The following is a 27,577-nucleotide window of genomic DNA, read 5'->3' on the forward strand; positions in this document are numbered from 1 at the left end:
TGATTTTTAATATACTTGTACTTATGCATGGTGCATAGAGTCACTTGGATGATAATAAACCAGCAGGATACTGATGCAGAACAAATTAACAAAATAATCAATTGACTGCAATACTGCTCCGGGAGGGCCAGAAACCGCAACACTCTAACTGTGCTCTATGCTCCTGTGAATGCCAAGATAATCAGCTCCTCGTTTTGACAGAACAGGGTTAATTGTACTGGTGAGCTCCTGCAGTTAAATGACTCTGTTATATTGAGCATAAATGACAGATTTACTAAATTATACCAGCGGGTGCACAAAAGTGGAACAGTACACACAACTCCAAACTCAAGAATCAAGAACTCCAGAACAGGAGAATTTGGGCCACATTCCATAGGAAAAAAAGCAGACCCACTGATGACATCTACTAAGCATGGCTTTAAAAAAAAACCCAAAACAACTAAAAACCATAGCAGTGAGACAATCAACCCAAGGAAGCAGTGGTTCTTTCTTCTCTAAAGCCTCGAGGTCACCACAGGTTTGGTCCTGAAGGTGAAGTAAGAAGCAGGAAAACGATAGCCTGTATTTTTTAAGAAGTCAAGCTGTGGTTGGACTTAGGCCTTGTAAATTTGTACTGAAGATCAGTCTCTCATGAAGGTGGTTTAGAACAGTGTGTCCAGAGGCATGAAAGTGCTGTCAAACCACCATTCAGCTAGTGGAAAGCTGTCCTGACTGTTGCTATCATTAATTTCTGATATTCAAAGAAACATAGTGGCAACAAAAGATGAAAGCAGAAAATGTCAAGTGAAGCAGAGCAATCTGCATACCTAACTCTCTTTAAAAAGTAATGAGATTGGGATATCTTGCACCTACAGCAGCTTTTTGGGGTCTTATCCATAAGTGACAGCCCCTCTGCCCCTAAACCCCGTACAAGTTAACCCCAAGTTAACTGTAGCTGTTTCTGGTGGATTATTCGTAACAGAGTCTCTAAATCTAGCTAAACCACCACACTCTTCTCCCTGTATCCATTAATCTTTGGGGAGTTTTCTGTACAGATACTCTTTCCCATAGCAGCTGTTAAGGCACAAATTCTTAGAAACTTTATCAACACAACCTTCCCTGCCATTTGTAAGCAAAGGCTAAAGGAAATTTTTTTTCAATTTGAAGATACTGTGAAAGTAAAAATGCATCTCCTTCCAGCATAATACTTGTATCATGTGTTTCATACATTTTAAATGGCTATTTTCATAATGACAAGCATGAGAATTGCACTGATTTCTAGAAAAAATAACCCCATATCCACTGAAAAATGATCATTTTTCATTGTTCTTGGCTATTCTACCTCGCTCTAATTTTTTGTTTTGTTTTGTTACTAGTTGAAACAGTGTCATTGGATATCAACGACCTGCTGCTTTTTTTTTTGCTTATAACATTTAATCAGATGTTCCAGACCAGTTCTAGTTTTTGGCTTTCTCTAATCAGCCCCAATTACCTGCCTCATCACTTCAGAGTTTATGTAGACCATCAGCACAAGTCTCTCGTTACTTATCCTGTCCCTAGTCATCCTTCTTCAGATATCTTATCAGTTTTACTTGACTCCAGCTTGTGGCACTCTGAACATTTTTCTCTTCTCTCTGGCCATGGTATTGCAAAATGCCACACTCTCAGTAGAATGAAACAGGGACAAAATACTGCACCATTGAAGTCTGACAGAAGACTGTTACCAGTTGCCTTGCACAGTAAATCCTGGCATAACTGGGGCTGCTTAATAACTTCTCTGCAAAAATTACTAAAAATCCTAACACCAGAGTCATGGCCATTTAGGAAAGTGCCCCAGGAGTTCAGCATCAATCAGACAACAGTAAGATATGAAGGTGAACTCAGAGGTTCCAGTCAGGCAATTAACCTTTCTTGATGGAAACACAATGTAAAGAACTTGTGTTTCAACCAAGTTCATTTTTTTAAAAAAATAAAATGCAAGAACTGATGTGCTTCTGCCTTATGTTGTGACCTTCTGTTTTCCTGATATTAGTTCAGTGCTTGGTAAATAAGGAGCTTTCAAAAATAAAAGAAGGGGGAAAAAATCAATATTTTTGTCCATTTAGCAGGCCTCTCACAGTTCAGTGACATTCAGGAAGCAGTAAGTAAAGAGACAAGGAATCAATGTGTAAGAGGAGGCTACAGATCATATTCAACCTGCTCAGCTAAGCAATCAATAGCGCTCCTCTAGCTTCTACTTTGAAATGCAAGTGAGTTGTTTAGGCTGCAATGTAAAATGAATAGTGAGCATGGATGGACTGCATTGGAAAAATGCCAATCTGGTAAAACAGAAGTTTTCATAGGATCATATCCTCTTGGACAAAGCTTTTTTTTTTTTTTCCTAGGGTAGAATTTATTAAGGGGAAAGACCAAGGCAGAGATAAAGTGCTGGCTATCTTGACACACAGTGCCCTGCCTCAAGAACAAGCAAATGGTTTCATACCTCTTCTCTCTCCTCAGTTTGGCATGAGGGCCATATCAGTATTTAGATTATCAGAGGTGCTGGCAATTCTAGGACCTCTGTTCTTACTTTGCATTTTCCACTGCTTAGACAAGAGAGCAGGAGCATTTCTGAAATCTGAAGAAGTTTCCAAAGGAATGAAAATCTGTTTCTTATTCTACCCAGAGAAGCTGACATTCATTACATTTCATGGTATATAATTACAGAAAAGTCAAAGTAATTTATATTTCAAACAACATCTTATTGCAAGACAGCAGGACAGTCACTTTAGTTCCAAAATCAAAGATCTCTGTAAGAAAGAAATTCCCTGGAAATGGGCTATCACTGCATGCATTAGTCTCTCCGGTGGATCTGGAAAGACTGCAAACCACAGGGACACTTTATCAGCAGCTTGTGGGTAAATTTTGCACTTCGCTCTCTCACCAGTTACACTGAGACACAGAAATGATCAGCCTCTCCAAATCAATAAGAATAACCACCTCTCAGTGCAGGTGTAAACAACATCATGCCTGGTGACAGAAAAGAAAATTGAGCCCCATGCATGTAGGGCATTAGTAACTGCAGATCCTCCCTTCTTAGCTGCAAAATTAGTTGCTACAAGTCACAGTTTTCCCCTTCTCTTGCATCCCTTTGCCAAATACTACAGATACACCTTTCTTAAAGCACCATGCTGGAAAAAAACCTCTCATTTTTTTCCTTCATCCTCAAGGGTAGAAGTCTTTTCACTGACTGATTTTCATTTACTACAAGGGCCACCCTCAACCTTTGAGGTGATACTCAAAATAAGTTTAAGTTACAGCCTCTCAGTGGTATAAGAGTTTAAATGGGAACCAGGCACAGCTCCTCTTTAAGACTGCAAACCTTTTGTCATCAAGACTGGCTCCTGGATACACCTGTGCAGTACAAAGAAGAGAGATGTGCACAAGCTGCTGAACTTTCTAATTCAATAATTCTCTCTCTGTCGTAATTTATTCATTTATAACTTTGGATTATATTTTCTATTCCTGGGCAGTCTTCTAGAAAAGGACTTTCCCCCTATTTTGCAATAGCTCACTGGTCCTACAAGGAGAGGCATACTACAGAGTCCACCTTTATATAACTTCCTTTTTAAAGATTCCACTAGTACAGCTACTGCTTCCATGTAAGCGATGAATATCTGATACACCCCAAGAGAATGGGAGAGCTCATAGGCCAAAGATTCCTCTAGCACTGTTGATTTTAAGCTTATTTCTTTCATGAAGCAAGTCTCCAGATAACTGGGGACTGTGAGAAAATATCTCTTGGAGAAAAATCTGTACAGTTTGGTTTGTACAGGAAGACTCAGCTGACAGGTGAAGTCATATTTCTTTGTTGAAGCCCATCCTTGACTCACCCTGACGCAGAAGAAACTTCTTTTAAATGTGTGAATATTTGTGCTAATGCTCAAACACGTTTCCAGTCATAAAACATCATCTGTAGCAGCTTTACCTCGAACTTCATGTAAGGCATATTCGCTTTACAGACGTTATGTGTAGTCCATATGGACAGACTGGAAATGCCCCACAATATGCCTGTGTAGGTGTGCATCATCATTTAGGGAAACTGAGTCAGCAAAGGATGAAACCTTAAAGTAAGTCTGCAGTACATGCTGAAAACAGATCCCCTGGTCTCCAAAGTGATTCTGCACTTAAAAGCTGCCTTCTGACCTGTGCTATAGTTCATCATACTTCCAATTTCATTCTCCACAGCCTCTTTCCCACTCAAATTTCATCTAATAGCTCATCATTCACCTCAAAACATCTACTGGGAAAACATAATACACATTTTCTCTTATGGAACTGCTGGCACAAATGAACCCCCTCCCACATTAACAGTAAATATGCCACAATGTCACACTTGTTGAAGAGCTACATGTTGTGCTCTCCTTCATGTGATCTGCTGTCCACGTGTTCTCCTTCTCTAAATATCTAAGTCAAAAAAGCAAAAGTTTTTTTTATAGCTGCCTCATAAACCCAACAACAGCATTCAGTCATGGTAATTGTGGGAGCTGAACATCAAATTGATTTAAATTAAGACAATATAAATTAAAGCAGTTACTTAAAACTAGCTGTAGGTTCTCAAGATACGGGTTCATGGAGTGATAGTGAAGAAAAGGCTGGCTCCATCATGCAGAAGTCAGGCACTCAAACCTGGGTTCAGAAAGGGCACAAATGCCTCTTGATCTCTTTTTCCTGGCTGACAACCCTGCGAGTGCCCTACAGAATGCAATCCTTCTCTTTTGTAACCTCTTCTGCACTCGTTGCTCAAAACAATTTTTCCTTTTTGGGTTCCTTCTGTTCTCTGAGCAAACAATGTAGTTTGAATTTGGGGGGAATACTTCCTGAAGTGGCATCTCTTTCAGTTAATGTAGAAGTGAGCACCTCTGTGCAGAAAGAAGAAGCCATCATAAATGGCCACTTACTCTTCTTGCAGCATCCCCCACAGTCTGCTCTGACTCAGGTGCCCACTGCCCCACATAGGGAAGTTGCTCACACTGGTTACTGCCCACTGCTGTCAACACTTCCCCAACCAGGTGGTAATCACATGTGCAGAAAGCCCATTTACATTTAATAAAAGCCAGCCTATTTTTATAAAGCTGCATGACCAGAGTGATACAGCAACAACTGCCAAAAAGGCTAAGCTTATTCTAATATTTCAAACCTGTAACACTTAAACTTCAAGGTCCACATCAGCAGTCGTGATACATTAGTGAGACTTTCTTGTCCATTTTTAACTCCTTCAAAGCTCTCTTGATATCTCAGTGGAGATGAGATATAGAATTGCAAACCACTGATCTTCCTAAAGTGCTGCCTGGTGGGAATTACATGGGCTGTACAATGTCTTCTCTCAGGAAATTTCATAACTACAAGCCAGACACAAAACAGAAGCCAATCTTATGACAAAGGGAAAACCGCAATTATGCTGCTGCTCACATCCACGTATCTGCTTATGTGCCCAACAGCAGAGGAGTTGTTTATAGCACAGCTACTTCTTTATTCTATTACCATAAATATACAGGACAGCAAAGCCAAGGCAGTTTGCTCCTATGGATGCCTTTCCTAGCTCCCTAGGAAGCAACCGATGATTTGTATTGATCAGGCTGTACACTGGAAAGGTTGCAATTGCACTTCTTCAGCTCCCAGATTCAGAGGTTTATGGATCCCTGTCACAAAGCATGTTAATAAAATCAGCAGAGGTTTTCATATTGTTGCTGTACAGTGTTGGGTTAGCAGTATGTAGCTGCCAGGGACAGGCCATCTGCCACAAAGGAAGCATCAAAACAGCCGTTCCTACAGAACAATATCTGTATCAAGAGGAAAGGTAGAAAAGCTGGGAAATAAAGAGATTGTTTGCAAAAAGAAAAGGAACAGCCAATATTCTACTGTTATGGCCTCTACCCAAATGAGTTTTTAATTTGATACTTTCAAAGGTCTAACTTTGACCCTTGCCAAGACATGCTGTATGTCAGAATCCTTTCTTTTAATCTTCAAATGTTCTCCTCCAACTCCTGCCTTGCAGCCTGCACAGAGCACAGTTGCAGAGCCCGCTGGTGCCTGGCACTGTGGTACGGAACACAGCCAAGGCACATAGATCTACATCAGGACAATTTTCCCACTTCCTCCCAGAAATCTGGCTCCCATCAAGTGGCAGGAAACCACCCTTCTGCCCCTGCACTCTCATACTGCCTAGCTTCTGGCTTGGACAGCATACGGAACCTACATTCCCCAGGCAGTCTACAGGTCTCATTTTGACAAAAAAGGTCACCAGGACATGAGCTGTTTGGCAAAGAGATTGCATCCAGCGTGAGGCTATAGGCAGGAGATCGAACACAGAGCAGTGGTGGAGTCAACAAAGCAGGGAAGAGATGCCATGATGGGCTACAGAGCCAATCCCAGCATAAGAGAGCACACAGAGAATTAGCAGGAAAGGAAAAACCTGTGAAACTGAGACAAGTATTAATATGCTCAGAGTTTATCCCAAATGAAACTCTCCTTAGTTTGTCACAGAGATAGGCCAGTACAAGGCACAGAAGAGTGCTCTGAACATTCTTTATGGATTTTATCAACCACTGCCTTCACAGAGAGGCTGTTTACATCCCTGCCCATGTTCTCCAGCAGCCTGTCCCAATGGCTGATGGCCAAGTCTCTCTCCAAAGCACATCTGCACAATTAAAATTATTCTCAAAAATCTTTGAAACAAAGGAGTTTCTGCCTTGATTTCAAGGGACCAGGACATCCAAAGGTTCAGGTTTGTCACATGCTCTTGCATCCATTGCCTAGAGCAATGAGAAGTGGCCTCCAAAGACTGCAAAACTCATTAATTGGGGTTGTATGTACACTAGCAAGGATTCTATTGCCAGAATTTTCCCTTGTCCCCACTGGGTCAGAGCATAGGCTGGTTTAAATGAAGTGATGAAATGATCCTCCTGCTCCAAATTCTTTTAACTACTGCTGCTTTTTGGCCAGGAATGAGGGAGTATCTTTTCAGCTCAGTTATTAGCATAAAATAATTAGACTTTGGGGTATAGTCTCCTTCCATTGCACATACATCACCTGCATATATTAATATTAATAGGGACCTCTCTATTCACACTCATTAAAGGAGGCTGTACCCGAAGGGGCTGAGAAAGACTAAACTCTAAATATGCTTTTGCTTATCACTGAAGATTTCTGTACACTCCTGTAAACTGCTATTCTCGTGATATACTTTTTGCTCTTCATAGTTTATTTCCATTGAGACAAATGCTTAGCAAATCATAGAAGAAAATTATTTGCTCAGGCTTCACAGCAGGCAATCAAAAATAATGCATGCAAATTCTATGGAAATCACTCTTTGTGTCCAAGTGTTGAGACCCAATTCATGTTATGGTTTCTACAGAATAAAAATTAACAGAAAAGCTCCCCTCATGAAATTACATTGCTTTGGTATGAAAAGTGGTGAATCTCTGGTTAATACTAACAGTGCCTGCTGCATGCACATTTAAGGGCTCTTCATATTTTCAAAAAGCCAACATTAACGTGTGTTACAGCAAGCACTCAAGAAGTGGCTTGAGACTGCCAGTACTTCATAGAGTAACAGAAGGGAGATCTGGGGATATAAACAACTACAGCAGAAGGATTGACTTTTTGGCAGCTTGAACAGATGCCTAGATTGGGATATCAAGTCCCATGTGACTTGGGCCACTGCAGTCTGAAGAAGTGCAAAATATCCAGCACTAAATGACAGACTCAGGGAATTAGCAAGCTGTTGACAACACAACAATGTCAGATGTCCTTTGTTCTGGGCCTTTCCTTTAAAAGTGAGGTGAATTATACCTATGAATGACCATCACAAAAGGAAAATGATAAACAAGGAAGTGTTGTCAAAGACACGGGGGAATTATGTAAGGGATGAAACTGCCGAAGTCTTGGCTAAAGATGTCATTTTATGAGACTAAGGTTAACAATAGTATCCTGCAAAACGAGGAAACATGAATGAAAAATAAGAGAAAAAAGTCCTTTAAAAAGGACCATCCTTTCTACTGGGTAAGGCCCCTCATAGTTTCTCACTTCCTTTCCAGGATGGGCCAATCCAGTTTAAGTTATTCCCTCTTGTTTTGTCACACCACATGCCATCCAAGAATAAGACCTGGGAAACGCTCTAGCTTATAAATAATTTTTTTTAAAATAGTATCACATTCTCTATTCCAACACCAGCTATCCCTGAAACAAACAAACAAAATGGGACTGATATCAGAGGAACAAACAGGAGGAAAAAGGAGGCAGGAATTCCTAAACCATCAGGAACACCAATTGGGGAAAACATTAGGTTAAACCATCACAGTGGAACAACAGTGTACATTTGGTATTAGCTTCTTGGCTGAGATTCAATTCTCCTGAAGTGCAAAGACCCAGGTTCTACCTCCTCTTTGCCCAAGTGTAAATACAGAACTCACTCCATTGATTTCAGTGAAAGTATTTCAGATTTTCACTACTGCAAATTGGAGAAACCTCTGTCTCTTCTGTTCAACACCATCCCTGTGAGGAGAAGAACTGTTAAAATCCTCCCTATAGTTGAACTCAAGTTCAAACTTGCTGAGCTGAACCTGTGAGGGAACCTGGGACAAATTATTATTCTTTGCTTCAGGGGAGAATGTCTGTTTCCAGCCGCAACCAAATCAAAATACTCAACCCGCTACTGTGGAAAAGACACTGAGATACTGAGGAGGAAGGAGTAAGTAGAGAAGCCCAGAGGAGGTGCATACTATGAAGCCAGAGCAGCATGCAGAGCCTCATGAATTAGTATGTCCAGGCTCTTCAAGCAGCAATGGCATATGGACATGACTTGGAGACCTCCTCGTGCAGCTGCACTGCTGGTGCGCCTTGTAAGTGGTGGCTCACAGGTGGCTGCTCTCTGTCATTTCCATCTCAGAGCTTTCAGAGGGGTCAGCATTATATGACCAACTGCATAGAAATACTGCAAACAACTCAGTGTGATCCCCACGAGTCATGTGGTTTTCCTTCACATATTTCCCCTCCCTTCCATTGAAGCCAGGTATCCTCTTCCTCCACAGGCACCTTCTGAAAACTGTCCAGAATAATTGTTTTCCCTTTATCATAACTCATAAAGTAGGCAACTTTTAGAGAGGAAGAAAGCACAAGCTCTTCATATCTTAGACAAGCATGTACCTGAGGTCATTGCTTGCTCAGGGATGAGGGAAGCAGGTGGTTATTTTGTTTGTTTTTCCTTGAGTTCTGTTATGAAAACAGAGTCCTGGAAAACTACTGTTTTTTCCAGTAAAAATTTATCTGAGGTCCTTATGGAAAATATGGTTGAAAACATTCCCTTTCCTGTTGTGGACTTTCACAATAAAATAAAACAGGCAGAAGTGAAAAAAGTTCTCTGGTATTCCCCTCTCATATGTCCTGTTTCAATCTAACTCGGAATTTGGCAAAATACTCACATAAATCTCAAGGAAATAATTCATCATGTCTTTCATCAAAATCACTAGTTCCTTGAGTCAAGGTGCTTACATAGCTCTGTTTCAATGAGGCAAAACATTAAAAGAGGTTGCAAATAACTTCACAAAGGGGATAAATACTATTTATCATTTCATTCCTCATCTCCACCTGAGGCTAATGCACTTGAAGACAGAACCTCAGCCTGGAGGCAGTGCTGCAGTTTGGGATTACAGCTAAGAAGATGCTTTGTCCTGATGTTCCACTGATGTGCTTCTGGCAGTTGGAGCAGAACTGAATAGAGCTAAATACCAGCTTCCTACCTGCAGAGACCTAAGACGACTCCAATTTCCATGAGCAAATATTATATTAAAAATGTGCAACACCTATGCAACCCCAATTGCTAAGAAATCACTGATAGGTCTCTGACAAACCATACCTTTCCCAGCCGATCAACACATATTTGAGGTCAGAAGTATAGTCTGAAGGAGCACAAAGACACACAACTCCCTGACTTTCCGCTTCTTTCCATTTGAAAATGCAAAGGCAGGGAGGTGCTGGATTTTACCTTTTGGGAAGTGCTGCACCTATATATTTTAAGTACATAAACTGCAGCATGTTCAGTCAAATAACTTGTGTATAGTTTATGCAAAAAAAAAACCCAGTTGCTTATTGGACAACAAAAAATGAAGCAGTGAAAAAAAGTAACTTAAGTTCCAGACTATGAGTACAAGGACCTCTCACTCAAATCTCTATTAATGCTAGAGAGGTAAATATGTTTTTCCATCTGCTGCTTCTGCTGTTAGTGAGGAAGAAGAAATGTCACCCTGGGAAAAGCTGGAATGAGCCATGGGGAAGCAAAGAGGAGCAGAGGCAGGATGGCTAGTACCAGATTATACCCAGGGACAAATACCTCCATACAATTCTGTTATTTTATGCTTAGATAACCTCCAACACAGTAATTTCCCCTGAGCCTCCAGATCATGCACATGGAAAGAGTAAACGACAACAGTAATTACAGTTTAAGGTTACTGTCCTTTGTCTAAGTCTTTTGGGCTTCAGAGGATCTGCGCTAATCTCTCAGTTTTTATTTTTTCCCCACTGTTCTCATCTCAGTTTTCTTACTGCCCAGGTGCTGTAAAGACCACAAATGGCTGTAATCCAACCTCTTTTATTTTTTTTTTCTTCCATTTTCCAGAAGGTTAGATTGAGCACCTTGAATCTGCTCCTACTTTTGCTCTGCTTCACTATATGACCTTCTGGAAAATGTAAAAGTTCCCCCCTATTTATTCCCAATATTTATGAAACCATTTCATTACACACTGTAAAAGATCAGAAAGATCACAGATTATTTCAGATGGACAGAGAGATCATTTCATTAGGAGTCCTGCAAGTATTGTATCACCAAAGCAGTCCCTTTCTCACTGTTGTCTCTCTTGTAGGCAGATAAAAAGCATTTGGGAAGATTTATTTGACGTTCTGCCTTACACTGAATTATTCATTGTTTGTAAGTCAGGTAGGCAATTCACCTTGCACACACTTCTCAAGTACAGTGCTTATAAGAAAACCACAATGGGTTTAGATTTTTCTGACAAACAACATCCTCAGGTAAACAACCGTCTTTACGGAAATACGTCCTTTATGCAAAAATGTTCAGTACTCCACAGTGAATGGCAGGACACCAGTAGATGTCAGATTGACTCATACTCCTAAAAGCAATGTCCTTTTTCATATCTTCCAATTTCAGCCTGGAATTTGTATTTCTTTCATACACTTAAACTTTTTTCCAAACCTCAGTGACACACGAAAGTGAAAACATTTCAAACAAACTCCAAATTCCATTGAGGCTGAATATGACAACTACGAAATGAAACAAATTACATTTTTTTGCTAAAGCAAGTTGCTCACCACAGAAATCATTTTCTTCCCTAGTGAGAATTAACCAAACCCAATCATTTATATCCCATTTTCCAAGTCTTTCTCCAACTAGCTTCCTGGAAGTAAAAAAAATTACTCACACCTCATCTTCTGTATGTCTGAAGTTAAATCATGGGGCTGGTGGTTTTTTGTTTTCAGTGAAATACAGCCTATGAGTAAAAAAATGCTTCATCCTTTGGAGGAGTGCATCACTCAGCTCCCACAACCTCCTCAGAAAAGGGTTTAAGAGCCATTAAGTATGGTCTGACTGCAGGAAATCTCAGCCTCTTCAGATGTTTTTTGAAGAGGCAAGATGAATCGAGCTTCCCTGGATTTGTGATAAACTCTTCAGGCAGTTTTGGATGACAATGGCTTTCCTAGACTATCATCCAGACAGGACTAAAAAAACCTTTTAGATGCAGATGTTCAGCAAATTGTCATTGTCCAGTGAATTAGTGATGGAAAGAGTTAGCCTGCATCAAGTCCCTTTGCTTCAATTTTTCAGAACTGGAAAATAAAGGGCTACAGGACCAAAGACTCAGTGGAGGTTTCCTAGAGTTAAATGGCATCAGAAAGCAAAAGGTTTGAACAGCTGGGAGAAGTTCTAGGCTTCACAGTGGTACTGCTGCCTTTAAGTTTGTTCTTAGCCATTTGGATTCAATTAAGAAGAGCAGTGAAGTGAATATCAAGTTACCTATTTCTATGAGCAGGGGTAGGCTTTAGTCCTGGGTGATAATCAGATGCTTGTTTCACAAGTTGTCTCTCAGTAGCTATTTTTGCCCGTGTGAAACATACTTTCCATATTGTGAAAACTGGGATGGGACCTATAGATGTCTGGAAAAAGGATGTTCATTTGGAAAGGAATCGTGAAACTGAAGAAAACTGTAAAAAAATGATCATGAAAAAACCTTACAAGGTTCCAAACTGAAACTGACACAAAATTAAAACCTCCTTTTCTTGCTAAATAAAATCATTTGGTGCAATAAAGCATGTTTGCCCTGATTCGGTATTTCAAGTACGAACATGTAGATTCTGTTTCTGTTACTTGGTGATTGCACTACCGGAAATAAAATGAGTTCAAGTCTTCAAAATATTTGGTTTTGTCCTTTATGAAAATAATCATTTTAGTTAGTTGATTGTCCAATAGAAAAATTTTCTGAAGCTTTTCTTAGAATACACCCTGCACAACTTGGAGAAGGATCCTTGAAATGTATGAGAAATGGGTATGGTTAGCTCTGGAAACAAAGAAACAGAAGTTTAATATGGAGGTTTTTCCTCCTTTTTTTCAGAAAACAAATAGTCCAAGCAGAAATCCTCTTCCTATAGCAATCAAGGGAATTATTCCAAGCAAAACGCATGTTCCAAAACAAATAAAATGGATTCCAATGAATGTTCTCCCAGGAGAGGACCACAGCTGAGAAAAGAAAATAAAGCAAGCACCGTTCAATTATGTCAGTATCTCTTGGCCTAAGAGAATCAGCATTTTTGTCCAAACTGCCAGAGATTGCTTGTTGCCCCATGGTAACAGATCCATGAAGTGTGTAAGCCAGGCTATTACAACAAGAGTTCGGTTTGTTCTGAGTTGGTAAAACCAGCAGTTATAACAGCACCTATACGGTTTATAAAAAGGTATCTTACATTTTTAAGATACCACGCAGGCAGATTATAAGGTGGCTTTTCCTAAGAGAAGAGGGGCTGGGACAGCAGGCTGGAGCTAACAGCTCCTTGAGCTCCTTGTTTCAACAGAAGCAAATGCTTCTGGGCATAACAGCACTGACTTTGGGGGAACCACAGGTAGGACAAAAGTCTTTCAGAAGCTCTGCAGGGGAAGGCTGGCTGAGTGCCAGGGAAACCAGTAGCCTAACACAGAAGACAGGCTCAGTATTGAGTTTATCATATTTGCCAGATGACAAAGCCAAGTTAGATGGGAACAAATGCAATCAGTCACTCAGCCTCAGACTCCAAGACAAAACACAGGGTATCTCCTTGCCCCAGTGGCTTATTTTATTTTACAAGTTCTTGATGGTGATACAAACAATGCATCTGGACTTCCTCCAAAGAACAGAAATAGAGAGTGTGCAGAGCTGGTGAGGAAGAAGAGAACCAGCTATTAATGCTGAACTGCAGTGTTACATAACCTAGAGCTCAGCAGTAATCAGCTTAGCGATACTGCTGTGAGACCAGGAGTATAAAAATAATAATAATTAAACCTTGCAATTCTGATTTTTCTGTTAAGATTTCATATTTGCAAAGCTCATAGATCCCTTACTGTATACTCCTCTGCATGAAGAAATAATGCTTGGAATCAGTAAAGATAAAATGGTGGGGACAGACTATTTATACATATGGAACATTAAATCTGTGTACACAGTAAGAGCATCTTTCTTTTCAGCACTCAGACAGTAGATGGCTATCACTATAAATGGTAAAGTTATATCCACAGAAGTATGACCATTCAGCTATCACTTCATATAAGCAAAATCATAACACAGACCAGAGTCCATTTATGACAGTATGGAACTGACGCCACACAACTAAGTGAGATAAACACATGTCATGGTGATGTCAAGGCATTTCTTAGTCTGTCCACAATGTTTTATTCTGCCTGGTCCTGTTCTCTCCTTCAGTATGCAAGTTTACAACACCAAGAAACATTATTCAACTTCATCAACCCATGACATACATATTAGCATTTTAATTACACTATTGGCTATTCTCAGCTGTTAGAGGCACCCATTCTGCTGAGAAGTCATGTTCCAATGCAGCATCAAATAATTACTGCAGAAAACTATTCAGAAGTAATTTAAATCTGAACCTTTAATTTATTTTCATTCTATCTCCAAATACTGCAATCAACTTTCTCTGACCTTAGTAAACCCCTTTTTTTATTCATGGAACACATCACGCATACAAGCAATGATTCCACAGATGTATTTATAACTTTGTTGGCTTCTGGGCTGTTGAGTTGGTGGCAAAAAGAATTTACTATTATACTTCAAATATTGCATACACACTTTGACGATCTAGAAACACAGCATGCTCATGGCAACAGTGTTTTGGAGCAGATTGTGATAACTAATAGAGCAAAATGCTGTTCACGAAGAAAACACTCATCAAATTTTAAACAACAGTAAAGTATGTTAAATGGCATGAGTGGATGTACTAAATAATACATTTATTGTGTGATATAGTAACATATGCCATTACATTGATTCTTTTAGCCTGAGTCTCTTAGTAGAAAGGTGGTAGGGTTTTTTTTTTTTCACATCACAGCCCTGTGATGCAAGCACAGTATGCTTAGATACCCCAGAAAACTACACCAAAACGTGCTCCAGTCTCAAGTTGTTATTAACTGTAGACCCTTAGTTGCACCACCTTTTATTGCCAGTGTACAGTAAGTGGTTCTAGTCACCTAATTGTACACACAATAAACTCAGTCACTGTTTTAACAGCTGATTTTCTGAAATCAAGAAAGAACAGAAATAAAGCGTTATAAATCTATTTTGTTTCATTCTGAATCTACCATGTCACAGTCTAAATACATGGGCATCATATACTATCAGTATTTTAAATAATTCTATACGCTTCCCAAAGTATATGTCAACCACAGGAGTTTTCCAGTCTCCAATTTTTCTGTTATGCTTAAGAGATTTTCCTTAAGAAAACAGACTCCCAAATGTCTTGCATAGTTCAGGAGGAAATTTTTCTAGTATACATTTTACTTGTATTGAAACCAAGAAAGCATAGGTGAATACACATGCTTTGCAAACTGAAAGTGAAATTAACTCTGAAGATGGGCAGTCTGGATTTTGTGGTAGCTCTAACACTGGTGACTTGGGAAACAAGAGCACTTTTGAATCCCCACATATTTTGCCATCATCAAACACAAGTGCTGCCAGGCCATGACGAACTCTTCCAAGTCAACTCCTGGCAAGAAGAAGGGAAAGAGTCACCACACGGGGCCAGGAGATGCTGGTAAGGTGACAGCCCAGAGAAGGCTCTCCTTCATCTCACAGACACAAGATGCAGCTGGCTTGAGCTTCCCAAGGGAGAAAGGCATGATTATCACCAACACTAACAACGTGGACTCACAGATCCAGTGAATGCTGAGACAGTCACAACCTTCAGTTCACATCATAGAATCATAGAATGGTAGGGGTTGGAAGGGAACTTTAGAGATCATCTAGTCCAACCCCACTGCAGAAGCAGGTTCATCTAGATCAGGTCGCACAGGAATGTGTCCAGTTGGGTCTTGAAGACCTCCAAGGAAGGAGACTCCACAACCCCTCTGGGCAGCCTATGCCAGGGCTCCCTCACCCTCACAGTAAAATAGTTGTTTCTTATATTTTAGGGGAACTTTTTGTGTTCCAGCTTCATCCCATCACCCCTTGTCCTGTTGCTAGCTACTATAGAAAAAAGAGATGTCCCAACCTCCTGACACTCACCCTTTAGATATTTGTAAATGTTAAGATCTACGCTCAGTTTCCTCTTTTCTAGACTAAACAGCCCCAGTTCCCGCAGCCTTTCCTCGTATGAAAGATGCTCCAGTCCCCTGATCATCTTGGTGGCCCTGTGCTGGACTCTCTCCAGCACTTCCCTGTCCCTCTTGAGCTGAGGAGCCCAGAACTGGACACAGGACTCCAGATGAGACCTCACCAGGGCAGAGTAGAGATGGAGAACCTCCCCGTCAACGAGAGCACGCGCGGGAGCAGGTGCGGCGTTACAAGGCTTGGGGCAGTCAGGGGACTAACGGCCGGCGCGAGGCGAGCGCGGGCGCCGAGGGGAGTAACGGCCGGCGCGAGGCGAGCGCGGGCGCCGAGGGCACTAACGGCCGGCGCGAGGCGAGCGCGGGCGCCGAGGGGACTAACGGCCGGCGCGAGGCGAGCGCGGGCGCTGAGGGGAGTGGTGGAAACGGCGCTGTCCTTGGGGGAGGAGGATGAGGAGGGTGTCTTCGGACAGCGGACGCGAGTGGAGAAAGCCGCTTCTCTGCGGAGAGCGGGAGGCGGTGCCAGCAGTTGAGAGGCTGAGCTCAGGAGATAAAGGACCTCAGGCTGTGTGTGTGTGTGTGCTCCTCAGAAGAGGGTATTACATAATACATCAAATCACTACATTTCTTAAACCAAGCCAAACTTGTCCCAAACATAAGCAAATTTGTGCAGCATGCTAGGTTCCATGTTAATCCAAAGTCACTGGCTCACACTGTCTAGTCTTCTTGACATCCTACTAACAAAACCATTAAACCTACTAAACCATATATTCTCACAACTGCCACTGGTTATATTATAATATTAAACAGACCCCACTGAAGATTCAAGGCTGGAAATTGCATAGACAAATAACAAAGGCAAGGCCTGCTCCACAAAACAGAGACTCTATTCATCAGGCAGGAAACAAGAGACAGGAAAAACACAGGGAGACTGGGGAGCAATGCTGCAGTCAAGAGAACAGACATCAACAATAAAGCAGAAACTTAACTAATGCCAGTTTAGCAATTTACAGGCAGCAGAGCAGAGACTGAATGTGGTCAGCTGTCTCAACAGGTTTTTGTAATATTACCATGCTTCCACGTGGTTACAGGTATTTTTGAGGGATAAAGCTCATTTTGTTGCCTTACCCTAAGTGTCACCTTCAGTAATATGAAAATTATATAACACATTACTGGAAGAAACTTTAAGAGGTCATTGAATCATAGTAGGGTCCCAGGGAAGAACCAGCCATACCTGAGTCAGTCACCATCCCTATCTAACCTTGCTTTAAAACCACTGACCACACACACTCCACAGCCCCTGGAGGCACCAGGGCTGCAGTGTATCAGTTCTTTTATTTTGGGAAAATTCTACATGAATTTGCCAAGCATTGTCTTCACTTACCAGTCTGTTATCTTGCAGTACATTCATTTATGTTTTTTCCTCACAGAAATAGCTTTAGCTTACCCTGTAATTTTAGTTATACACTATTCCATACAACACACATCTATGTTTAAGTTTGATGTCATTTTGATAATCTGTTATTTTATCATGTGCAACTAATGGTGCTTTTTCATGTAATACTGCTATACAATATTTCCAACACTCTTTAATGCTGATGTTGATGGACTGGGGTCTTTCCTCTCTGCAGCTATCTTTCTAGTTACAAATAGAAATAATAGAGCCATTCAGCTTAGCTTTTACGCTGTGCTGGATTTAACAGCATTTGCTCTGGTAACAAATTGTTTGAAATATTTGATACTCCATACTCAATAGCATGTTATTTTACATTAGAACTGTATTGCACATCACAAATACAATATACATACCCAGTCCAAATACGAGCAAGCAGCACCACACTTAATAATAGGAATAACTTAAGAAACTAGGAAATTCTTCAGCACATGCTTAACATACTCACTCTGTAGTGAAGGCGACTACTGTGTCAACCTAAATGACAGCTTAAGTACTTGAGTGACTCTAGGCCTCAGTATTTTTTTATATCAGAGAGTTCTTTTTATTCCTATTACTGAAACTGACTCCTATGCAATAACTGATTTCTTAATTAAAGAGCAGCTAAATGCTTTACAGTTGGAGTCACTGTTGGTCAACTAGGAAAAAAATAGCTGGACAGGGCTTTCTTTGAGCAACTAACCTCCATCAACTTTTACTGGGTAGGTATAGAGTCTAAAAAGGACAAGAAGAAATAGGAATCATTACTTGCAGTGACAGCAGCCATGCTATATGGGTATAGTAGAGACATGAATCAAACTTGCAACTTCACTGAATTTCCAAACACACATGCCATGGTCTAAAGACTAGTTTATCCTCTGCACTCCAGAGGCAAAGCAATACTCCCTTAATCCTGTCAGCAGTACAAGACAGGCAAAGCCTAAATTTCCCCTTTGCAGCTCTGTTGACTTCTGGTTTCAAATGACAAAAATCATACAATACATGTAGCATTTATCCTACAATTACTTAGTTTTGTCCTACTGGCTGTATGACCTTTTCTCTTTCTACATCTGAAGTGCAGGTTGAATTCCACCTTCCCATGAACTGACTAAGTGCACCTGACTTCTTTCAAAGACTGTGGTGTCGTCTCTGCTGCTTTTTCCTTTTCATGTTCTCTGATAAACCCACTCATGAACCTTTAAATAACATCATCCACCACCATCTGCAAATGGTCTAAATACCATAAAAGCAAAATGCTTCATTTAAGTGTTAAATTGTCTCAGTAGTAAGACATACACCAGATCAATTATCTGATGATCTAATACATACAGCTGACTAGAGTTTCCTCAAGAAAATTGGGTTTTTTCTTACATATCTTGCCAACTGGCTTCATTACAAATTAGAAATATGAAACCTTCAAAAACAGCCCTGAGCTATATGGGAAAGCAAAACAAATACAGCTCAATATGATATCGACTTGAAAAAGTTATTAATTCAAGAACAAGCTCCCTCTGTGAACTGTATCAGACTCTTGGAACTCTTTCTTCAGATACATTGGATAAGGCATACACAACTTAGAAAGCCAGGATCCATTTGTGAAAGACACTGCTCATTTTCCGCACAATAAGCTTCATTTTATCAGGATGATTGACTACAAAAATGTCTTCGGTTTTTGTTTAGTGCGCAAGCTGGCAATGCAGCTCCAACCAACAGTGTGTAGGTTTGTGAGTGGTTGGGGTTTTTTTTTTAGCATTGGAAAGAAGACATTTCCTCTAATGAGTTTTCCTTGGCTGTTCAATATTTATTACAGGTACTTAAGCAGAGCTTTTATTACTTAATGTTCCATTTCCTTCCCAAAGGATAACACCAATGCTTGTGTAATGCTGCCCTATAGTCTCATAAAATTGATGGCAGCTCCAAACTTTTCCTGGGCATAATCCTACCAGCATGCCAGTCCCATGAGAGCGTATATTAGGGCAAAACTCTAAATAGGCTTCACTGGGAAGTCTATCACCGCTACTATCTGTGGCATGAATTTGCCTAAGAGTTGAAAACATGAAAAGCTTCTTATCCTGTCATCTTCTCCTGTCTCTCTATCCTAATGCAAGCATCCATACATCCATACATGGTAGAGAACTAGCTGGAAGACCTGAAGCATCCCCTTAAGATTTGAGGCAACATAACAAGTCTTGGGCATTACATTCACTTTATATAACATTTATCCCCACAGAGGCTGAAAGTTTTGTATAGATCTGGAGTCACTGCTATGGTGTTCTACATGGAAATTAATCCATCTACCTGCAAAGGGAATCAACAGCACAAGAGTGCACAGGTCAAATTCTGGCCCTACAGGATAGGTTTTGATATTGTCCCTTTGCTTTCGGGAGCAACTCCATTTTCCTAGACGGGGGAAGCATCTTGATATGTCTCCCAAGCTTTGAATAGAAAGTTACCAGGGAATGAAAATCACTAGCACTGGTCAGGAAGATGAGAAATCAAGATGTGGGACACAGAGTAGGAGTAAAGATGCCAAATATAGCCATTTTAATAAAAATAACTGTAAATTGCTCTTATTATTATGTTCCAGGGACAGAATTGCCTGTCTTCAAAATTAGAAGGCTGAAGAAACAGATTACAACTGCACAGCAGCTAGAGATCTGCAAGAAAAGCTATAATGGCTCTACACTCACTGGAGAAATGAGGAGAACTAAGGAAAACTGGGCTCTCTTGATCTTATCAGGAGGATTTTCATTCTTGGAAAGGGGAAGGTCTGTGCTAGCATCTAAGGAGTGAAGCAAAAGGCTCCATCTTTAAACCATCTCAAGCCTGTCATTTATACTGGCAAAAATGTCACTGAAAGTGACATTGCTCTGCCATCAATAAAGGCTGCTGCTTGTTAAGCAGCACTGCTCTTCCCAAGCTGCCAGCCCCCTTTCTCCATGTTAAGTGGCCATGGATGAAATATCCAGCTGTGACAGCACTTAGCATCCCTTGCCTGGCATCATAGGGCACTTCTGTCTTCACAGGTTGCGATAGTCCAAGCGCAAGTCAGTCATATCAAGGGGGCATGGGGAGATTCTGAAGCAAGGAAGAATATGGAAGTATTTGATTTATTTGTTTAAAGGCTTAGATCCTCTGCATTTATAGACCTCTTTTCTTCCCTTCTCCTCTAGCACAAGCAGTTTGGGAGTACTGTCATCCATGGACACCTAGAGATTATGTATTGATGAAACTATGTGCCTGCCTGCCTGTACTAGCACAAGTATCAGCTAAGTTTCCACTTCTAATCCCTCTCTGTAACATAATAATTGCCATAGCTGGTGTTTATTTCCAAAGAAGTCATCATCTAAGTGCCAAACTCACTCTCAGTAGAAGATTTTCATTTCACCTTCCCCTTTGCACACATATACATTATTTCCCCAACACTAACACAGATGCACTCGCATATAGAGATCAGTAAGAGGACTCAGCTCTTCTCTGTATATTAAAGTCTCTTTCTTGAGTGGGATTAATCTTGGCAGCTGTCTGACAGGAGCGACTATGTGGGAGGAAAATGGTTTTATCTAAAACTTGAAAGAAAGCAAAATAATCTTCAAGAGAACGAACTGTGTTTCAACTCTTGCTCCTTCAGTGGAAGACTATTTACTAACAGAAATACCCAACAACAGCAAAAATACTTTCCAGAGCAATACTTTTGTAATGTAACAACCATGCAGTTTTTCTTTCCTTTTACTTATGTGGCCACTTTTCAAAACATTTATTAATAATACAGCTGAATCTCTCCATAGGGGGCCAGATTCTAAGTCAGTTTTGAAAAATCAAAATGAAGTAAATCCTACAGTTTTCTTTTAGCTACAGCATAGCAGGAAAGGTCTCTGCTTTCCATCCTACCTCCATCATGCTTTCAGAGAAAGGAAACCTAACAAACCAGACAGTATGAAGTACCTACGTGTTTCTGATCTACTTTTCCAGAGCAATCACGTTGATGAAACACACCACTGTTCCTGACAAACAAGGTTTGCTCTCACTGAAGCTGTATTTCCCTTGCTTGCAGAGAGGCTCCCTTGGTAAAGATCACCTCGCTCTAAGGTTGCATTGTGACCAGCACTTGGCAGGCTGCATCCTTTGATGTCAGTGTGGACACCCTGTTTCCAGTCTCTCCAATCTATCCCTGTGCTTCTCCACATCCTTTTGAGTTTATGGGCTGGTCTACACCCAAATCACTCAACTTTTTTTCTGACTCTGGGTTCTTGTTCCAGCCTGTCTCTACTTACTGTCTCCTCACCTTCACACTGATGTCACATTCTACTCTGGCTCCTCAGAGGCTTTATATCACTCAAGGTTCTTGCTCCCTGCTGTCACCCTGCCATTTCCTCCTCCCAGTTGCCATGTGCCCATGGGAAATGGCAACGCCTGCCTCTCTGCCCACAGCTCCAAGGCAAAGTGAAGCAGCTACTGAAGTGAAGTTTGCCAGGGCAAACCAAGCCTAATGGATGACCTTTTAGTCTGAGAAATTTCAACTGAAGCAATTAACAGATAAAGGCAGATGAAGATGCATTTTCACACGGGAATGCAGGATATATTGCTGCTATGTCTTATCTCATTAAAAATTTCAGCTTTAACATGTAAAAGAGTTAAAGGGATCTTTTCCCCCTACAAAAATCTATTTGGCACCAAAGGTACATACAGTAAAATAACAAAATACAAGTGCACTTGGAAATCATGGAAATTTACAGCTGACACAGAAGAGATGTTTCTAAGCAAATCTCTCCTGGAAGTTTCTCTGCATCTCAGAGAACGTAATTTAAATAGCTAAACAGTCTCCATTTGAAGCAGTTCAATTCACTGTGGCATATGCCATCCTGACAGTGAGGATCCCTAAGAGGACTGTACTGACAGCAAAAGCTACAGTACACCTGCACTTTTTTCTTGATCACTCCAACAGCACAACACACTGTATGACACTATTGCATATGCCTTCACCTGCTGCCAGTAGTGCTTCGGGCTTCAGCAACACCAACATATTAAATACTGTCAAATCCATCGTATTTGAAGCTGTTCTTCAGAACAAAAGATTCAGTTCTTGCTGGATCTCTAGGAAGACATCTTAATAATGTTCTATTACCACTTCCTTGACAATGATGATGTTTATCACACAACTGCACTATATGTTTAGCATACCTCCAAATTAACATACAGTAAACTTTACACCACAAGGCTTTATTAAGCATTTTTAAAGACATGCAGAGCATGAAAATGATGTGGTAACCTGTTTGCATAATGCTCTGCCATCTATTTTCCCTAACCCTTGAAAAAAATGACATAGTTTCTCAAGGGACTTACTTGATGAAATAACATTAATTAAGTGAACATCTGTGCTGTTTTTCAACTAATAATTAAAATTAACTAGGAATTGTAATCTCCTTAAAAGTAAAAAGTATACAGAACAACTGCAGCCCACTTTCTCACATTTGAATGGGGCTAAGCAACTACAGCATTTACCATAATGGTTCCTGAGAGATTTTAAGGCCCTGTCGTGGAAGTTTGCTTCCTGGCTGGCCTGACATCAGGAACATTTTATTCTTGGCTTCATGTGTTAACATATTAACTATGACAGTGCTGACATTTGTTGCTAAGTAAAATTGAATGTAAATGGGTCTAGAAAGCTGTCATTAAATTTAGAAATTATTTTTGGAGTTTGAAATTAAGTACTGTCAACACAACTCATGTTTCCACTTATACGCAAATATGACAGGAATTTTAATGACTTCTCCAAACTCCATGTATAAAAGAAAGAAGGGAAATAATAGTAATGATTTTAATTGCTCTCGAACTGTATTACAGAAAGCAACCGACCTATATAGTACCATAAGTGCTCAAGGACTATCCAATAGGACAGAGTAAGTAGGAAGGCTGAATGAAAAAACATCATGTTACATGTGGAAATGAAATGTTGCTTCCATCTCCCAGTATAACCAACAAGCTCAGGATACATCCTTTTCCTCACATAGCAGATACTGTTAGTTATTTAAAACCAGATCTTTATTCCTGGAGATCAAAAGAGGAGGCCACACCAAGCCATTGGTATGCAGCACCAGGACCAAGCGCTGGTGCTGCCTACCAATTATTAACAGCAAAAATGAGATTTCATTGCACGTGATGGAAGCCAACTAAGAGCCCAGAGACCGCACATATCAGATCATTGCAAAAGAGAATATCTCTGAATAAGAAGGTAGAAACATTTAAGCTGTTCTTAATAGTACTGCAGCCACATAGTCTAGAGAGCCCGTCTGGAATTAGTATGGGAATGCTCAGCTGTGTAATATGAGGCTGCACTGAGAACTGGTGGATTTATACAAATATCATCGATATTTGTAAAATGTTCAGAGGCTTACAGAAATATTTATTTCCAGTACAGAGTCACCTGCACAACGATCCCCAATTGGTAAACAAAATGAAGGAAGCTTGGGAATTTTATATTTAAGTCTGGTTGAATGGGTCTCTTCCTTACAGTCTTTCACCTGTACCCTGGTACCAGCTTTAGAGAAGGGGGCCAGCAAGAAGTATGTTAGAGCACTGGAAAATCAGCAGCAGCACCAGGGACCCTGCCAGCACTCAGGTCTCAGCATCTCAGGATGAACTGCTGGGGCAGACAGCACCTGGAACCTGTCTGGTTCACTCATATGACTCATACCCAGTGTGTACTCTGTTCCCTGAGAAAATGCCCCAGTGTAACTTCAGAGAAAATGCCACCATTCACACCACAAGGTATACTGGGATAAGCCATGGAACTATCAGGATGCAGAGTGAGGACAACCGTAAGATGTACCCTGGATAGCCCCTCCCCACAGTACAGAGAGTACATGATGTACTGGAGACTATGGCATCACTGAGTGTTACTGGAGGGAGGATACATCTCAGATAATGTAAGAATATTTGTAGTAGTGAAACAAGAATGAAAGCTGAAGCTGTCTAGGGGTGATGTGCATAAAACAGTCACCAAGGTGGAAACAAACATGGGGAAAAAATATATCCATAACCACAGATCTGATCATCACTGAGTGCATTACAAATAAAACATGATAGGTGCACGTAATGACAAAACACTTACCCTGGAATCCTTTTCCAGATGAAGCTTGTGTTGAAGACTGCGTCTTCTCCTGGCCTTGGCAATACCATTGTGATAAAAGAAGTATCCGGTATCTAAGAAAGGGAGCTGAGGAAGAGAGAGAGAAAAACATCATGGAGCTATTAGCTACTAATAAGGATGACATAGAAAACTTTTACTCAGGAATCCACAAGAAGACTTGGAGAGTTATAGCTAAAGGCCCAAATCTCTGTTGAGAGTGTCACTTTCAAGTTACTTTTAAAAGCATGCCCAGCAGCATTAAGATTTGCTACAGGTTTAAAATGTGTAACTTCACTTGTATGCACTTCGTATTACATTCACCTTGTATTTAAGGTCAACAGTGCAAATATTTCTGAAGAGCTTCCAGAATCATATCAGGATTATTTCCCATTTGCAGAAAAAGCCAAAATAAAAGTAGAAAATTAACTTGAAACTATTTGAAACTACCACAAATCATCCTTCAGCAAAAAGGTGTTGCATAAGTGCTTTTCTGAGCCACTGCAACACACCTGAGCTGATGCCACAAGCAGTAAGGCAGAAAGCAAAGTGATTTCTACTCTCAGAAAAATATGGTATTTGGAATTTTTTCTTAACACCAGCAAATGGAAGATATTAAGAATAACAGACAGCTCACATTGTATGGGTGGGAACTGCCTTGGACAGCTTTACCAATTTCAGCAGCAAACATCTCCTGAGAGCCTTCCAGCCCCATCTAAGGCAGGTGCCAGGGAAGAAAAACACACGCCCTTTATTAAATGCATCTCTCTCCACAGGATTGGTAGAGAGTGACTAGAAGGCTAGTAGACATTGGTATTAGGAGAACAGCATCCCACTTGCAGCAGTCATTTAGAAAGGTCCATTTGCATCTCAAATTCTGCAGGTTTTCCCCATTCAAATTTAATAGGGAGATTCCAGTTGAATGTTTATATCTAAGCAAGTAACTGCACATTTTTAACTGCCCTTTTCTTTGTAGAAGTTGAAAAAAAAATGAGCTCTTGTTGAGAAGTTACATGTCAATGCTGTGAACGTTTCAACTTCAAAGGTTAGACTACCCTGCACATAAAATAACTACTTAAAAGAGATATTTCAGAACAGGTGTGACAGCCCTATTTCTCTCCTTTTTATTATCTATGCTTCTATATGATAATGTAAACCTCTTAGTGGGAGTTCAAAGTTCTCTACTGAAAAACTGATGTCTAGATATGAATCATTGTGAAAACCTGAGCAGAACAAGGGTACATGGATCTTGATGCTATATAATAGATTCTCTTCCTGTATACAGGTATATACAGTTCACAAATATCATTTTCCTTCTATGAAATTATCTCCTGTTTCATTAAGTCTGTCACTATATTTGGTGCAGTTCTGCAAGTACATTTTGGTATACATATGGAGCAGTGTGGGAATGCAAAATTCACTCTGAATTCTGAAAGTTTAGAATTTGGTTGCATTCCAAAGATTAGTATGTGAGGTTTTGGGTTTTTTGTCTACAGAGTCCTTTTTTATGTTAAAACATTTAATATCAATGAAATCAAAGCATTCAATTTTCACTTCTAAAATTCCATTGTGTATGATACATAGTACATAAATGCAAAGTAATGTTAAAAAAAATAAAGCATTCTGTTTGGATAAAAAGGCCTCTTTTTAAGTGTACATAAAAGATTAAGGAGATTTCATCAAAATCATTATGGTTCCTTGGACCTGATTTGCAGAGCTGACTGGAGAGCCTTTCTGGGAAAATAATCAGAATATTATACATCAGCTCCATACACAAGTGAGGAATAAACCAGCTGAGACAGAAGGTTAAAAAACAGGAGAGTATGAAAGCTTATAACAGTGGCCACAAAAATCTCCTACACTTCAGACCTGTAGCCCTTGAGGCTCAGTTTCTGACTGAGTTTAGGTATTTTTTTTAAAAGCAGATATAAAAAGTCTATACCTGACATCTTTACCGACTGAGTAATCAAGTATTTCCATAATCCAGAGCTTGGCAATAGATCTACTGTGCAGGAAACAGCCTTTCCCTCATGTCAAGCCATTCTGCCTCAAAAATATGCAGAGGGGAAAAAATAAATCTAAACAGACAGATCGGTTACAGCTTAAAATTCATCTCCCTATGCTAACCATTGCCATCCATTGGAAGCTCTGGTCCAATAACCCCTCTAATTCTCTCAGTGAAATCGGGCTATTTTCCATTTTATCACAGTATCAACCATTCAAATCAATTCCAACCAATTATTGATCTTGATGTTCTTCCATTAAGGAAGATTTTCAGCAATTTGGAAGGTATGTGGAAATAACATGTACTCATGGTTCGTTTTCTGTGTCAGGTTATAGTTTCTAGTGCCACTTAGAATGAAGCTATATATTATATAGAAAGCTTTTAAAGGTGCCGTATTCAAGTCTGACCATAAGCAAAGCACTTACAGTAAGTACAACAACAAGCAGATTTATGGACAAATTCGTGAATAACTTTGATTGAGACTCCACCACTCTTTGCACTGATATCTCAGCAATCGTCGAGGAACTCATTTTACCATTCACATGATTTTCAGACTCATTCAATGAAACCCTGAGGGGGACAGACAGGAAGGCAGCTAAGTGAGGTAGTACCTGATACGTGACATGATCAAACACTATGGATGGCAAATAATTAATATCAGAAACCATGCAATTCTCAGGAAGAATCAAACTCTTCAGTAAATCCCTAAAAGTAATGAATGTGCACAAAGGAGAAGTTAGACACCGACAAAGGGCCTAAAACGGCACAGGCTTTGATGAGGATTTTGCACTGAGATCTGTGAGTACTGCAAAGAACCACTGAAGTGTTCCCATTCTGATGAACTCCCATCACTGAGTCAGTAATTCCTCCACTGTGACCAAACGGCAGGACGCAGGTAGCTCCCAGCAGGGTTTACATTCCCGCTATTAGCTTCTCCAGGAGGTCTGCTCTGATTTGGAGCTAGAGCAAAGTAGCAAATAGCAAAATGAACAGTGCATGTAATGAAGTGAAATGAAAACAGAAGGGCTCCTGTACATAAAAAACCCTTCAAAGAGTCACCAGCAGTAGCTACTCTGTAATATCCTTGTTGTAAAACTGGAATCGTATTTGAGTAAAATTCCTATTTCAGCAGCAGTTGGCTCTGCATGTAACACAGAGGAATAATGCACTCAGCCT

At 40.3% G+C, this 27,577-nt stretch overlaps 1 protein-coding gene across 1 annotated transcript in view; it reads right to left on the reverse strand.

Annotated features, from left to right (window-relative positions):
- The window catches only part of PCSK2 (proprotein convertase subtilisin/kexin type 2), a 101,515-nt gene that overhangs the window by 56,478 nt on the left and 17,460 nt on the right, over nucleotides 1–27,577 (reverse strand). Inside the window, exon 2 of the mRNA XM_061989217.1 lies at nucleotides 24,382–24,486. Within this exon, the coding sequence (XP_061845201.1) occupies nucleotides 24,382–24,486 (105 nt within the window). The remainder of the gene's footprint in view (nucleotides 1–24,381; nucleotides 24,487–27,577) is intronic.

The sequence above is a fragment of the Colius striatus genome, chromosome 2 (genome assembly GCF_028858725.1).
Source record: "Colius striatus isolate bColStr4 chromosome 2, bColStr4.1.hap1, whole genome shotgun sequence".
Taxonomy (NCBI): domain Eukaryota; kingdom Metazoa; phylum Chordata; class Aves; order Coliiformes; family Coliidae; genus Colius; species Colius striatus.